Here is a 14,447-nt window from a genome sequence, read left to right as displayed (position 1 = left end):
ATGCAAATCTCTCCGCTGGCGCCGCTACATCACTCCCAGCCCTTCAAATGTGAGAAGACCCTCCAAAAGTAGTCGGACCAAAACCATTGGAAAAAAAGACAGCCACAGCTGACGAAACACGTGCAGCCTCTCTCTTTTGCATACCCAGTCCAAATGGACGGCTTGTGGCAGTGCTGACCTCATCCGCGATTCTTGTTCGGTCAACCACGACCTTGCAGACCGTTTATGCTGTGAAACTCTCCCCAGAGCTCACCGAGCCCATCACCACATGCTCATGGTCTGCTTGCTCCAGCAACATTCTGGTCTCTGCCGGTGATCAGATTCGAGTCTTTTCGGCGTGTGACTCCTCACTTTATGCCACTATCCAGTGTCCTGCTGCTCCCACTGGCGGCAGGCTGTCCCTGGTCGAATTCGGAGCCAGTGATACAGAAGTCCTGGCATGTGCTCCGTCTGGCCTGAGGTTAAGCATCTTTGACCTTGCCAGCTCCAGGGCGGTTGAAGTCGGCAATCCCAAGTTTTGCCAACCGTCGTCGGCGTCGCGATGCTTTTCAATCCGACCCAGGACGGGCCATCTCCTGGTGCTCACGAGGATGGGCGGGAAGGACATGGTCAGCATCCACCATCCTTCTACTCGACAAATAATCCGGTCATGGTACCCGGGATCTACTGATGCGCAAGAGATCAAATGGACCCCTGACGGCCAATGGATTCTTTTGTGGGAGTCTCCCGTGCAAGGGAGACGGCTCTTCATCTACGCCTCAGACGGGCAACATTTTCGGACTCTAGAAGCCTCCAGTTTGGCATCGAATCCAACAGACAGCACCAAGCTCGACATGGAACCGGGCATTAAAAGCTGTCAGCTTAGCTGTGACTCGGAACTATGCGCCGTCGGGGATCACAGCCGCGGCGTTACTGTCCTACGAACAGGGATCTGGCGAGCCTTGATGAGTTTATGGCATCCTCTTGCGGTCAGTCCGTGTGAGACGCTTCAGGTACGCAACCCTCTGTCACATTTTTGCAGCATTGATGTCGGAGTTTTGTCCTTTTTATTATTGTTATATTTTTTTTTCTCGTTAGGTCGATATATTTCCTCTGGTTTTAATTTTATTTTCTTTTATTATAATAACTGACACGACAGTTTTATTCTAGGTCTGGCAGGAGCAGGTAAGCAGCAGAGTGAACGGAGGCGACGTTCATGCTTTTCTACGAGCAGCTCAGGCTGTCTCACCACCTTCCATGGCCGAAAACATGCTGCTTTCTGTGGATGCGCGAACAGGCTGCTCCCTGTGCGCTTTCGATGCCTCGTCTACGCTCTTGGCAACTAGACTGGATGAGTCTCCGGGTACTATCTGGATCTGGGACCTGGCTGCTGGAGAGCTGCGGGCAGTTATCATATTTCATTCAGTGATCAGTTTCTACTGGCATCCAACGTCCCGAGAAACTCTCTTGATTTCCTGCCGAGAAGAAGGCAAGCATGTTGCATCTTACGTTTGGGACCCGTTGTCGCCCGGACCTGTGTGGTTGGATGTAGAGAAATATCTGCCTGGCTGTGATGCACACGGGCCAAGGCTGCAGTTCTCGTGGCTTAATCATGAAACCGACTCTCCGCAACTGTTGGTATCCGATGCACAGCAGTACGTCCTGCTCTCACTTGCAGATTGGGAACAGGAGGCGAACCCGTGGCAAGCTGCAGAAAGAGGATCCGAGTCTGATGGTTCCGCTTCGGGACGGGACGGGCTCGAGCCTATCGACTTGGCGGAGGATATTTCAACCCTAGAAGATACCTTTTCATTCCGGCACACTAAAACCTGAATTGGCGAACAAGCAGTCGCGTCGCTCGCAAACCCGTCAAACTATATGGTGGCTCGTGGCTTCCAGTACATACGATTGCCCTTGGCAAGGGTACCGCGGCACCACCCAGGGGAATGTGTCTGGTTCAAGAGAAACGGCCTTAGATGAACGGAGTACTCGGTACGCAGTGGTCTGTAAGTAGACTTGAACCGACAGGGGTCGGATTGCCAGGGGTCTTCTTTTAGTTGGCGGAGAACCCTGGTTTCCTGCGCTTGCCTGGGCGTAGCTGTGTGGCGTCGCAGTCCAAACGAACAGCGCAAGGGCGTCCTGAAGCTTCGACTTACAACAATGTTTCCTCTTTCCTCACGCTTGTGATGCCCGTCGCCAAATGCGGCATCATCAAATTGAAAGGAGGATGCCCAAGTCCCCTTGTATGGGGAATACGCAACCAACTCATGGCAGAGCGAGTCTCTCACCGATGTTGGGCACCTCAGGTTCTCATGCGTCGACATGTCGCGGCCTATGACTCGCCGCAGCTGAGCAGCCACAGGCAGGGTACTCTGGTGCCAAAGTTTGGGGAGAAACCATGACCTGGAAAGGTAGGCCATAGATCTGACAAACAAGGTCCAGGGGTCCCATATGTGCAAGCGGCATCGAATACAGACTATTCTCCTTGAAAGTCCATTTGCTTTCAGAAGAGCCGGGAAAACGGGAATCTACGCACAGTAGTACCGAGTAAAAAGAAGGCAGGGGTCCGGAGGACTGTTGGCATGTCCGCTGGGTACGACTCCTTACGGATTCCATTGTAATGATTTCAATTTTCCCCTCCGGACAGGGTTGAGGCAGCGACAACGGCCCAAGCAGCCATTCATTCAGCCACCAACCACCCAGCCAGCCAACAAACAGATCAGAAGACGCATCTGGCCGTTTTCCTTTTCTTCTTGTTCTTCTTTCTCCTCGTACAGAGCCATGAGACAGACCTACGTGCCCAAGCACGAAGCACCAAGCGCCAAGCAACCGGGGTCCTCGGGGGCTCGCAGTTGCTCAAGCATTGGTGCGAAGCGAGCCAGCTACCTGGATGTTGGAGGAGCGACGGAACAATGCAGCGAGCATCTGCCGCCCGCTCTCCGTCTCGAGTAACACCCTCTGGCTAGAGCGGCGCACTTTTCTGTCTGTTGCAAGCACGACAAGTCTGCTGCCCTTGGTCCCATCCCGATGGCTGGACAGGCGAATCCGCATGGCAGGCAAGGCCGTCTGCAGAATCTGTTCCCCCCTTCCTTCCGCTCTTGAGTTCTTCTAACCCTCAAGCGGAATCGGTTGAGCCAGATGTACTGAAATATCCTGTACGTCTCTTGACGTTTTTTGAATGGCAAAGTGGCTTGGAAAGGCTGGCTGCCCGTTCCTTGCAACCAAGGGATTGGATTTCTCGGCCTCGGACCACACCAGCGATTCTCTTTCCATGCCTACCCTCGAAAAGCTTCATCGTGAGCGGATATTTTGCTCAACTTTGCTTTTGATCCTGCGATAAAAACACGAGAAATCATATTGCCGACTGAACCGCCTCTCGTCACACGGCACCGGCCACGGTAAAAAGAACAACGTCGTCCTCCCAGGACCTGTCGTGTCTCTGTTTCATGAAGAAGAAAAGGAAAAAAAAAAGCAAAGAAAAAGCAAAAATACAAAAACAAAAAACAAAAAAAAAAAAACCTGCCTTTTCTTATTTCAACATCGCCATTACCCAGTTGAGTCTAGTCACTTTATACCGCCGATCGTCTGGAGGCCCAATGCCAAAGACCATGTCTCGCCACGGTGGTTCCGACAAGAAAGTCATCATGGCAGACGTCGAACCCGGCGACAAGACTGGAATCTACTACATGCCCATCTGCAATGTTCGTAGAGAACTGCCAAGTCTGTGCTTGGCCTAGACTCTCTCTCGACCCCTTCTTTCTCCTTGTCCTCGTTCCTTCTGCATCTCGTCCCCTCTTCAACACAATGTTGCACACTCGAGACCACCATGAACTCCTCCCTAACAAAACCTTGCCCGCATGGCAGTTGCCCTTTGGTACTTCATGGCAGGACTTTAAAGATTGGCTGCGGATCGACTGCCATGTGGACCACGTCGAGCTCTTTCAATCCAGTACTTCGGGCTGGATTCGGCTGCGCGGGCAAGACAACTTCAACAGAGCATGGGGTGAGTGTAACCTCCACCCCCCTTTATTCCCACCAACACCTGGTCCAGCCATTTTGTTTTCGGGCGACTCGCGGGCCTTCGTGTTGACCCGACCACTGCGCCCCCAGGATTCTGGTTTTTGGACGCAACGCTAACCGAGAGACTCCCGACGTAGCCCGTCTGAAGAAGGAATACTTCCGCAACCGAGCCATCATTGCCTCCGACAAGAACAGGACCGAGTCCATCAAGATCAAGGAGCTCGTTGATGATTCAAGAGCGGCCACGTATAGCAGCCCCGGCCACTGGGACTTGTATGCCTCCGAGTCTACCAGCCCCGATGCCATGCTGCCTCGCGCGCCGAGTTGTCTGGAAGAGGTATCGTCCATCATTGTTCCTGTGTGGGGGAATTCGGCGTCCTTCATTCTTTGCTCCCCTGGCCACCGACTGAAAAGGCGATTTCTGACCCTGCGCAGCTTAGCTCGGACCGAGAACTTGGCCGTCTCGCACCGTCAGCTGCTTGCCCGGCTGGTCCAGTCGCGGTGGCAGTGACCACTACACCGGCCTACGGCGGCCCACCAGTTTTGGGTTCCTACGCGACGATGCCGGAAGCGTACAACGCATGTCTGGACGCCACGGGCAACCGCAGTCTCCCCTACGCACCTGGCTTTGGTTACTACGAGCAGCAGCCTCCCGCCGACCCCAGCCCCGTGGCTGCTACCGGCCATTTCGGCCGCGGCTCGCCGTTCGTGGGACCGCCCTCGGTCGAATCCCAGTACAGCAGCCTGCATCCGTCTCACGCCTGCCTATCTTGTAGAAGCGCATCCGGGACGCCGTCGTCCTTGTCCGCCGACGCCCACCAGAGACGGGCGCACACTGCCCAGGAGGCTCGCAGGGTCTTGGTCACGTCCATACAGCGCAAGGCGAGGGCGAGCGACGTTTCCAACTGGATCCGCCACCAGATCGGCGAACATTCGTCTGCAATCACCGCCCTGGAAATACCGCTGCTCGAGCCGAAAGGCCGGATCCACGGCTACGCCCTCGTGACGCTGTCGAACCCCGCCGCCGCCGAAGCAGCCGTCCGCATACTAGATCAGAAACTATTCCAAGGGCGCGTCGTGTCGACGAGGCCAATGGCAGGAGGCACCCAGCCGCAACCACACGGGCCGAGGTGCTCCAAGGACCCGAGGCCACCGTGGCCAGCGCGGCAGCCCTCCAAGCACGACGAGGAGAGCAAGCCCACCCGCCGACACAACGATTGGAAGCACCGCAAAGCCAAAAGCAAAGGCTCCACCTCGCCATCCGCATCCGCCCACGCTCAATGCCACAACGCCGTCTCCGGAGAAGACATCTTTTCCGGTCCAGTGATAGCCTACGGATCCTCTACACACCGGCCGAGAAACTCACTTGAACTCGTGCCCGAAACGTGAGAAAACATGCCTCTTCCCACAAAAAAAAAGAAAAGAGACGAACAAAACAAAACGCTCCTTTTTGGGCAGACGACGACGACGCTGGAAAGTCGACAACCCCTTCAGACAGGCAGCGTTGCACGACGCCGACGGGGCTGCATACGAACGCAGCGGGATGCCGGAGATTTTCCCCAAGGGGATGCGGACGGCAGGTACTCCTTGCGTGTGAGCGGACTGGAAAAGCTAGCTAGCGGACAGTACACCGCAGCGACTGATTTGGACGAGGTGGACGCTGGGTTGTCGCGGGCGTCCAGTGAAATAAGACGGATGGCGTGTGACGCGCAACTGTAACACTGGGACTACTCCGTACAGACAGTGCAATGCCGTGATGTGATTGCTGGTCGTACAAGGAGAATAAATAGACTTGCTCTTTTATAAGTACATCTAGCAACCGACCTCGTGGGCGACATAGTTTTGAAGAGTTCCCAAGTACATGTACCACACAATAGACAGCTCGGGGACTTTGGCCCCCCCCCCCACCCCCTTAGATTCGCCAGCAAATGCTTGTTCCGGCTCTACATATTCGGCGTAATCCGTGCAGTAGACCGTCCTCAGCAGGGGAGGAAGATGATGCCAGGAGCCCTGCACTGCCGCGTGCCACCCGCCATACCTACCGTGCAACTCCAGAAGGATGCTCTGCAATACCGGGAAAGAAAAAGAAAAAAAGACCAAAACCCGCGAGATGGCCAAGAAGAAAATAACCCTTGGAAGCTGCTGGTGCCGAGACTTGCATATCTGCGGGGGGGGTCGGGTCCCGTTGCGAGACACGTAGTTTTGCTTGACAAGAAGCTCCTGCTGCTGCTGCTGCTGCTGCTGCTGCTGCTGCTGCTGCTGCTCCGGCTCGTCGTCTCGTCGTGTGACGCCAGCCATGTCGTGGACAACCTACGCGTTGCCGAAATTCATCTTTAGGGTAATGGTTGGCTGGCCGTGCTCAGTCGCCGATGGGTGGCTCGCCCGGCTGCCGGCCTGTTGCCCCGAGCGAATGACTTCCTCCAAAAAGGCCCGCTGGCCGCCGTTCATGGCCCCCACCGTCGCCTTGAAGGCTGCCTGATCGACGGCCGCGAGTTCCAGCAGTCGGGCGCTGGTCTCCTGGTAGGTATCCTCGCCGTCGCCCGCGGCGCGCGTCACCAGGGTCGGAATCACCAGCCCCATGGCGGCGGGCACGCGGTCCTTGGAGACGGTGCCGACGTAGAGGCACAGCGTGTGGGTGATGTGGGAGCGCGCTCGTTCGGGGTCCTCGCGCTCCGTGTCGGTGGCGAACGCTATCAGTCTCGGGAGGAGGTGGCGGGCGATGCTGAGATCGGCAGCCGTGGGGGCTGATTGCAGAAGCAAGGAGCGCGTGCAGGTGGCGGCAATCCTGGCGGTCTGCGGAATCACAAGTCAGAAAGGTGGCATCTTATCCCGTTTAGATAAGGGGGGGGAGAAGGCATGAGGGAAAAGAGAGGGAGGAGGATGAAAAGAAAACCAATCCCAACCCGCTTACCATTCGATCAGTCAGGCAGTCGAGCATCTCGTCCAGATAACGCGCGACAAGCGAAAGGCTGGCAGGCAGCTGGTTCTCGCCGCTGGTGAAGAGAATCGTCGTGGCCAAAAGACAATTCTTGACGCACGCCAACGAAGCCGGCTCCTGGCGCTTCTGTGCGTTGAGGTATATCGACAGGAAGCGGCGCAGGCAGCCTTGCACCGGGGCTTGGGGAGGGAGGCTGTCCTCGCTGCTGCTGCTGCTGCTGCTGCTGCTGCTTGCCGCGGCGGGAACGCTAGCGACGAACCGCTTCAGGATGGCAAGGGACTGAGGCACGACGAGCTCCTGGCAGCTGGGGTTCGCCAGAATGGTGGCAAAGATGTGGACGATGCACGCGTGCAAATCCGTCTTGATGATGGACGGGAACACCTCTGCCGCGTCAACGAGCGCGTCCAGCGAGTTGCGGATGAGGATGACGGCTTCCCCGTTCATCTGGTGGCGCACGGGCTGGTTGCCTTCCGACAGGTTGGGCACCAAGCCGGACAGGACGAGGACAATGATCCTCGTCAGCTCAAACAGTTGGTCAATGTCCTCGGACAAGTCCCCCTCGTCGTCTGCCTGCCGTCGGGCCGAGGGATGCCTGACGCACAGCGCCCGGGCAACGTCGACAATGACCCGCTGGATGTCCAGTCCCTCGGTCAGGACAAGGCGGTCGAGCAAGTCCATTGTTTCGGCAAAGACGTCGGGCCTGTAGATGGCGTGGCCGGAGACGCTCGGGTGCAGAATCTTCTTCAGGGCCTCGAGTATGTCCAGAGTCTGCTCTCTTGTCGCGAGCGAGTCGGTCTGGCCGGGACGGGTGGCCAGAGCCTCAAAGGCAAGCCCAAAGAGGACGAAGAAGAAGGCGACGGGCTCGTCTCGGTAGTTGATGGTGGGCGATTTGCCCCTGCTGTCTGGCGCATCCTGCTGGCGCGCCTCCTTGCCGTCCAGAGCGTCGAACACGAACTCGCTGTCTTGCTCAATGAGGCTGGCGATTGCGTCGACCAGCTTGAGCCACGCGTCTTGGTAGAACCGGAGCAAGGTCTCCCGGTTCAGCGCCGCGTAGATGGCGTCGAGGCTGCCAGAAAGAGACGGCGGCCCCAGCGTCATGGAAATATCGGGCTCGAAGCGTAGCCGGGCAAACTCGCGAAGGGATTCCAGCCAAAGCGGCGTGAGGGTGCCGATGTGAGGCTTGAGCACATCCCTCAAGTACTTTTGCTCAGTGCTCGCTACTTGGAGCTCCGCCCAGGCGGAAAAGACTGCAATCTTGACCATGACTTGGGCATTGCTGCTCAGGCCCTTCAAGTCTCCAATCCCCGCGTTTTCACTGTCGCTGGAGAAATTCTCCAGGGCCGTGAGCAACGTCTTGAGGATGCGGCCCATCCTGTCAACATCGGTGACGACGCCTATTGCTATGAAGCTTGCACAGACATTGACTGCCTCGGAAGCCAGTTCCGGCGACGAGTCGGCGGCGAACGCCGGGGTCAGGGCAGAACTGATCTGTGCTTGGTACTGCTCCAGGAGCATGGCTTCTTCGAAATCAGGATCGGTGGTCCTGCCAAACATCTTGAGGACAGCACCAATCATCTTGAGTCCCCATATCCGCAGCTCCAAGATGTCGGATGTCGAGGCAGAGAAAGCCATGCGGACGACCTCGGCAACCTTGTTCTGCAGCGCCACCTGCGCCGCAGAGTCCCCGTGGGCAGCGGCATCCCTGGCGACAATGGCAAAGACGTCGTTGAGACAACTGAAAGCAAACGTCCGGACCTGCCACCTCAACGGTTCTGCCTCGTTGGCAGCGGCATGTTCTTTGCCCTCTGTGCCGTCCGTGGCGGCGAACCCGGCAACTTCCTCATCTTGCAGGTCGGGAAGCCCCCCAGCTGACCGAGGCTCGTCTTGCTGTTCGCTCTTCGCCCTCACCATTTTCAGCACTCTCTGTATCCGCTGCAGCCATTCCGAAGTTTCATCAAGGCATGACTGGTGCAACCAGTTTCGCACAATGTTCTTGATTCCGTCATGATGGGGTGCCGTGTCGAGGACCAACCAGAGCTGCTCCTCGAATCCGTCCTCGGCTTCTCTCAGAACATCCCGCGGCTCTCTCTTCATGATGTTGTGCAGTCCATCAACGGCCACGTCTCGTAGAGCGGCATTGTCCGACGTTAGATGCCTTTGCAGCAGCTTCACGTAGTCGGCGTACCGCATTTGACCCGGCGCATAGAGAGAGAGATGCTCTAGACACGCTAGGGAGGCCCGTTCAACCGAAACGTCGCTCTCGTCTTGGAACCCGTCGATGAGCGTGAGGATCAGGTCCCTCGATTTGTCGGCGTCCTGCAAGTCGGGCCCCAGCACGTTGATCAGTGAATCGACACACTTGCAAATGGCAGCCGGGGTCGACCGTTCCATTTCTAGATTCATGGACATTGCTGACGCGATTTCCGCGTGGTGGGTTTCCGAGACGTAGAGCTGCGCCAGCATTCCTAGAGTGCCAGGAACGTAGCCCGCAAAGCTTAGCCCGGCAGCGTCAGAAGCCAAGGAGAGTGCCTCGAGAGCCGAGAAATGAACGACTGGGTGGGGATCGTTGCACAGAGACATGAGTATTCCCAAGATGGTTTTCAAATGATATCCAGCGGCCATTCCGCCCACCTTGGTTTGGATGGCGCCGAGAGCCATGGCACATCCTGCTCTCGCACTTGGTTCTCTGTTGCTTACTATGGTGTCGACCAGAAACTTGACCTCCTGGTTGGTGAAGGCATTGCCGTACACGTTGCACAGTCTCGCAACGGATGCGTATCCCAAGCTGCGTACGTACTGGTCGTGGTCCAGCACAAAGTCCCGAACAATATCTTGCAGCAAACGTTCGACCGCAAGGTCAGAGACACTTCCGGACGGCGACTGGGTCTCTTTCACAGCCACCTTCATGCTGAGCAAAATGGCAAGAGCAACGTTGACATGGATGGCAGCTTTACGCCCAGAATCTCGTTGGAGGAGGCCTGCAGAAGCAAAAGTCTTGATCTGCTCCAAGACGCTCTCTTGCACCTTGGCTGGAGTGAGAGGGAAGACAAAGGCGAACAGCTGTATGGCATTGTTGACGACTTCTGTCGCGGGCGGATCAGGACGCATGGGTTGATTGTCCGTGCCGCCAATGTACAGCATGGACGCATCGTGTTCGAGACTTCCGCAAACGGGAGACTTCAGGAGGTTGTCGATTAGATCCTCCGGGCCACCGAGTTCAATCGCGCCGTCTTCCGAGGAGGCGTCCTGCTGGCCTGGTAGCGGTTTCACATCGAAGCCCGAGACCAGACCTGTAATTCCAAAGCCAGTGTTGTCTCCAACATCCCAGATGGAATCGAACGCGCCGGCTGCATTTGCAATCGATGCGCTCAGAGAACTCGGCGAGTAATTCTCCGGGTCCGCAAAGAGAGATATGGCGAGAGTCAGGAGGTTCGACTGCAGGAGGGCTTCGCTTCCCCCAGCAGGGCTCAAATTGATGAGCTTGATGTAGCACTGGAGCACACGACGCTGAACCATCATATCCAGGTCGAGTAGCTGAACTGCCGGAGTCAATCGTTGAGATATGTCCTCCGTAGTCTTCTTGAACGGCAGCGTCCTCAGAAAGGCCGTGGTGCTCTGAAGCATGGCGGCAATCCTTTTTGAAACATCAACTGTCAACAGTCGGCTGTTAGACTCCAGAAAAGACAGGATGGATCCCAGGGCACATTCTCGGACATGTGTCAGAAACGACGCCTCAAGAAGGCTTCTGGCGGATGTGTTGTCCTTTGCGAGAGGTTTGGGTAGGGCATTCTTCCAGAGAAGCAAAAGCTGGGAGAGATGGATCTTGACAAAATTTGGACCGAGCGACATGAGACCCCCGATGAGGATCCAAGCGACCTGGATTTGGATACTCGAAACTCTCAGCTCTGACTGGCTACTGGACTTTAGAAGATTTGTAGCCATGGTGAGAACGCGACTGTTAATGTCCAAAGATCCGTAAAGCGGTCGGGCAGGACTAGCGCTCAGTGTCGCCGCAAGTCCATGGGCAAACCCGAGACATCGTCGCGGAGAATTGCGGCCTCCGCTCAGCAGCGAAAGCTCTCTGGTAAGGCTGTTCATGCACACCGAAAGGCATGGAAGCAGCTGCTGAGGGCAAGCTAGGACAAGCGCCTTCATGCAGTAGGATGCAAACACTTGTACGGAGTAGCTGGGATGCTGAAGAACCTGGATAAGCCCGTCTCGGCATGATTCGGCGAACCTGTTAGATGCCGAGCCCAACGTTGCAATGAGCGAGGCAATGGCCCGGAGAGCGGTAATCAAAGCCTGCTTGGAAGGCTCCGGCCGTTCAGGAAGGGCTTGAGGGTAGTTCTTGAGGATGTTGGCCACTATGGACTCGGCGGCCGAGATTCGACTAGACTCCCCCAGGATGTCTCGTCCGATAACATCATGGATAATGGTATCAACTATCCGTCTGGTGATTAAGAGGCGATAGCGGTTATTGTTGATGGTCGAGTGGCTAAGAAGATCAACGGACAAGCCCTCCACGATTTGCAGGTACCTGGTTTGCACAGTGCGTTCGCCTAGGCGACGGAAGAGTTTCCCGTAACAGATTCCGATGGTGGCACGGGTTTTGTTTGATGCTGACGGTTTGACGTACTGCTGGGCGAGTATCTTGAGCATGTCAGCTAGGGACAGGGCGAGATCCTGTGCACGTTTCCCACTTGGAGCAGGGCTGGCTGCCCGGGACGGAAGCTGTTCGTCGTCCTCATTGATATGCACAATGGCAGGGTGGGTGGAGGAGCGCTTCAGCCTCGTCTTTGCCTTTTTGCTACTGAAGGCTTCTGCGGTTCCGTTGGCGGAATATCCCTGCACCAGCGCCTCGGCAAAACAGTCGGCAACGGCATGCCTCACTTGAGCTGACGACGAGTCTGCAGCTTTGAGCAGCGCCGCTTCCAGCTTATCCAGGTCGGCCGAGTTGCGAAAGTACGAGGTGTTCCTGGCAAGCGCCTTGAGACACCGACAAGCCGATGCAACTACCAGCGAACCTTTGTCAGATGCAACCAGGTTACGTCCTTGTTTCCATATGTCCCTGGATATTCCTTCATCCATGCTACCTTCCACCATGGTGACCACCTTGGCCAGAGTGCTGAGCACGGCCGCGCGAAGGCCGGCATTGCTGGATGCGGACTTTAAGAGCTTGAGCGACGTAGTGCATGCCAGCTGGTGCAGTCCAATGGCACTGTCCCCGGCGGCGGCGAAGACATCCCCCAGGCACAAGACTGCGGCATGTCTCGACCGCGTCTCACCCTCCGACTTGGCCTTGCTTCCGGATATTATCGAAATCAAGTCGTTTATGGTCTCGAACAGAAGCTTGCGATCTCCTTTACCGAAGATGTGAGCCAAGCATCTCCCCAAGCTATTCCTGATTACTCGACATGGCGCCGGGGCCGAAAGATTGATGATCTGAAAGATTTCCTTCTTCAGGTACAACTGCTGGGCGGTGCAGCCATCGCCGTCCAGTCCCAAAACGTGCCTTTTCAAGTCGGACACGAACTTGAGAAGGAACAGTTCCTGATGTTCGGTCGGCAGAGCTTGTAGGTTTGAGAGATGGAGCTCTGGAGTTGCGTTTGTGGATTCGGGGCCGGTTGCGCTTTCGGCGAGAGCTTGGACAGCAAGCTGCTGCTCTATAGGAGCTTCAGGCTCCGGCTTGGACGGCATGGACGCAATGAGTCACGCCGGCGTGCACGTAGCTAAGCGGGACGGAGCTGATGGCAAGTTGGGCAGCCGCTCGCACGGCGTCAAGCTGCCATGTAAGGGGATTGAGGGGATGAAGAGTGTAGGGGTTGGTGCATGTGTGATGCGATCAAATTGATGTCTGGTGGATGGAAGCTGGGGCCGACCGTTGGCATGTACATTAGGTACCTAAGGTACCAGACCTAAGTTGACCTAAGTCAGCGGGGGCGGGTGAGCAGCACTGAAAGGGACACGGCGCTAACGAGCCCAAGAACCAGCATACATGTACCCAAGCATGTACCCAAGCAAGTACCCAAGATAACCCAAGATATATGGAGTTTGGCTCCCAGGGGCAGGGGCAGGTATCGCAGTACGGATTATATAATACCCAATAAAGTCACGCATTGTGTGGCGTCACACTTTGGTGCAACAGCAGGGGCAGGAGCCAACCAACTACATGTAATCAGCCAATCAACGCCACCATTGCCTCCCGTCTTTCGTCAGCCTTATCCCCAGCCAACTCACCAAAGCACCACCATATCAACTGATACATAGAACCAGACTTCAACGTTGCAGATGCCTTGCCGAGTACAGAACCCCGGGGTCCATCTCCAGCACCTCCACGCGAAAGGACAAACCGAAACAACCTCCCCCAGAAGCTCCAGATCAAAGCCTCAGCTCAAAGCTTCAGCATGGCGACAACGCAATGCTCTTTTGCCTCGCCGTCGAGGGCCTTGTTTTCGACGGCACATGTCATGCTGGCGCCACGACCCGTCCGCCAACGATGCTTCCGCTCCTTCACCACTTCACCACGGTCGCTAGCTGGACACAACAAATGGTCCAAGACGAAACACATCAAAGCTGTCACGGACAAGAAGAAGATGTCGGAGCGGACGGAGTTTACTAGGCTTATTGCCATGTACTCTCGGAGTGAGTAGCTCAACCTGCTCAAGCGCAGCGGATTCCACGTTGTGCTGCGCTAAAGCGAATTCTCAAGTGTATGGCGAAGATGTCCGGTTCAACCCTCAGCTGGCAAACGCCATGGCGGCGGCGACCAAAGGTAGTGCTACCTAGCCGCCGTGCCCCCCCCACAACGTCAGATACCAAACTCAGAAACAAAAGAGGTACTAAACCGTCCCCCCGCAGCCGGTGTCCCCAAATCGCTCGTACAGGCAGCAATAGCTCGGGGCCAAGGCCGCTCATCCACCGGAGCGAAGCTGGAATCCATGACCTTTGAAGTCCTCATGCCGCCCGACATGGCCCTCATTGCCGACGTCGAGACTGACAATAAAAACCGCACATTACACGACCTTAGAAACGTTGTAAAGAAGGCTGGAGGCGTCGTCGGGTCGACGTCGTTTTACTTTTCCAGACGAGGCAGGATCACGCTAAGGAGCGGACAGCAAAGTCCAACCTTGTCAGATGTATTGGAGGAGGCCATTGAGCACGATGGCGCAGAAGACGTACAAGAGTTGCCGGGGGAAGGCTTCCTCGCTTGGACGCAGCCGGCGCAATTGATGGTGATTACAGAGGCTTTGTCGAAACGGTTTAGCCTTGAAGTGACTGAATCCGACATCATTTGGTCTGCGAATGAGGACACCAAGACCGCAATCGACTCCTTGGCATGCGTGAAAAGCTTGGATGCTCTGCTCACTGCGCTGCGAGAGTACCCCGAGGTCAAGGCTATTTATGCCAACGTGCGACAAGGAAACATCACAAAAGAGAATTGGGAGAAGCTGGAGAGGAATGTAGATGTCTGATAGCAAGATACCCAAAAAGAAAATGATGATGCTGATGA

The 14,447-nt window shown here is 56.1% G+C and overlaps 4 protein-coding genes across 4 annotated transcripts; 3 read left to right on the top strand and 1 right to left on the bottom strand.

Moving 5' to 3' along the window:
• On the top strand, positions 1-1,812 carry UV8b_03890 (uncharacterized protein; the record flags this gene model as incomplete). The annotated part of the gene is made up of 3 exons (XM_043141388.1): positions 1-49; positions 127-992; positions 1,150-1,812. 3 exons carry the CDS (start codon positions 1-3, stop codon positions 1,810-1,812), a joined length of 1,578 nt encoding a protein of 525 aa, XP_042997322.1.
• A 1,763-nt stretch (positions 1,813-3,575) lies between these two features.
• Positions 3,576-5,388, top strand: UV8b_03889 (uncharacterized protein; the record flags this gene model as incomplete). Its single annotated transcript, XM_043141387.1, has 4 exons — positions 3,576-3,680; positions 3,844-3,982; positions 4,137-4,336; positions 4,435-5,388. The coding sequence occupies 4 exons, from the start codon at positions 3,576-3,578 to the stop codon at positions 5,386-5,388; spliced, it is 1,398 nt and encodes a 465-aa protein (XP_042997321.1).
• A 921-nt stretch (positions 5,389-6,309) lies between these two features.
• Positions 6,310-12,634, bottom strand: UV8b_03888 (uncharacterized protein; the record flags this gene model as incomplete). Its single annotated transcript, XM_043141386.1, has 2 exons — positions 6,310-6,792; positions 6,911-12,634. 2 exons carry the CDS (start codon positions 12,632-12,634, stop codon positions 6,310-6,312), a joined length of 6,207 nt encoding a protein of 2,068 aa, XP_042997320.1.
• Positions 12,635-13,341: 707 nt separating this feature from the next.
• UV8b_03887 (uncharacterized protein) lies at positions 13,342-14,409 on the top strand (the record flags this gene model as incomplete). The annotated part of the gene is made up of 3 exons (XM_043141385.1): positions 13,342-13,579; positions 13,647-13,709; positions 13,796-14,409. 3 exons carry the CDS (start codon positions 13,342-13,344, stop codon positions 14,407-14,409), a joined length of 915 nt encoding a protein of 304 aa, XP_042997319.1.
• Between the last annotated feature and the right edge of the window lie 38 nt (positions 14,410-14,447).

The sequence above is a fragment of the Ustilaginoidea virens genome, chromosome 3 (genome assembly GCF_000687475.1).
Source record: "Ustilaginoidea virens chromosome 3, complete sequence".
In the NCBI taxonomy this organism is placed as follows: domain Eukaryota; kingdom Fungi; phylum Ascomycota; class Sordariomycetes; order Hypocreales; family Clavicipitaceae; genus Ustilaginoidea; species Ustilaginoidea virens.
This window is presented reverse-complemented; position numbering and strand designations above follow the sequence as displayed.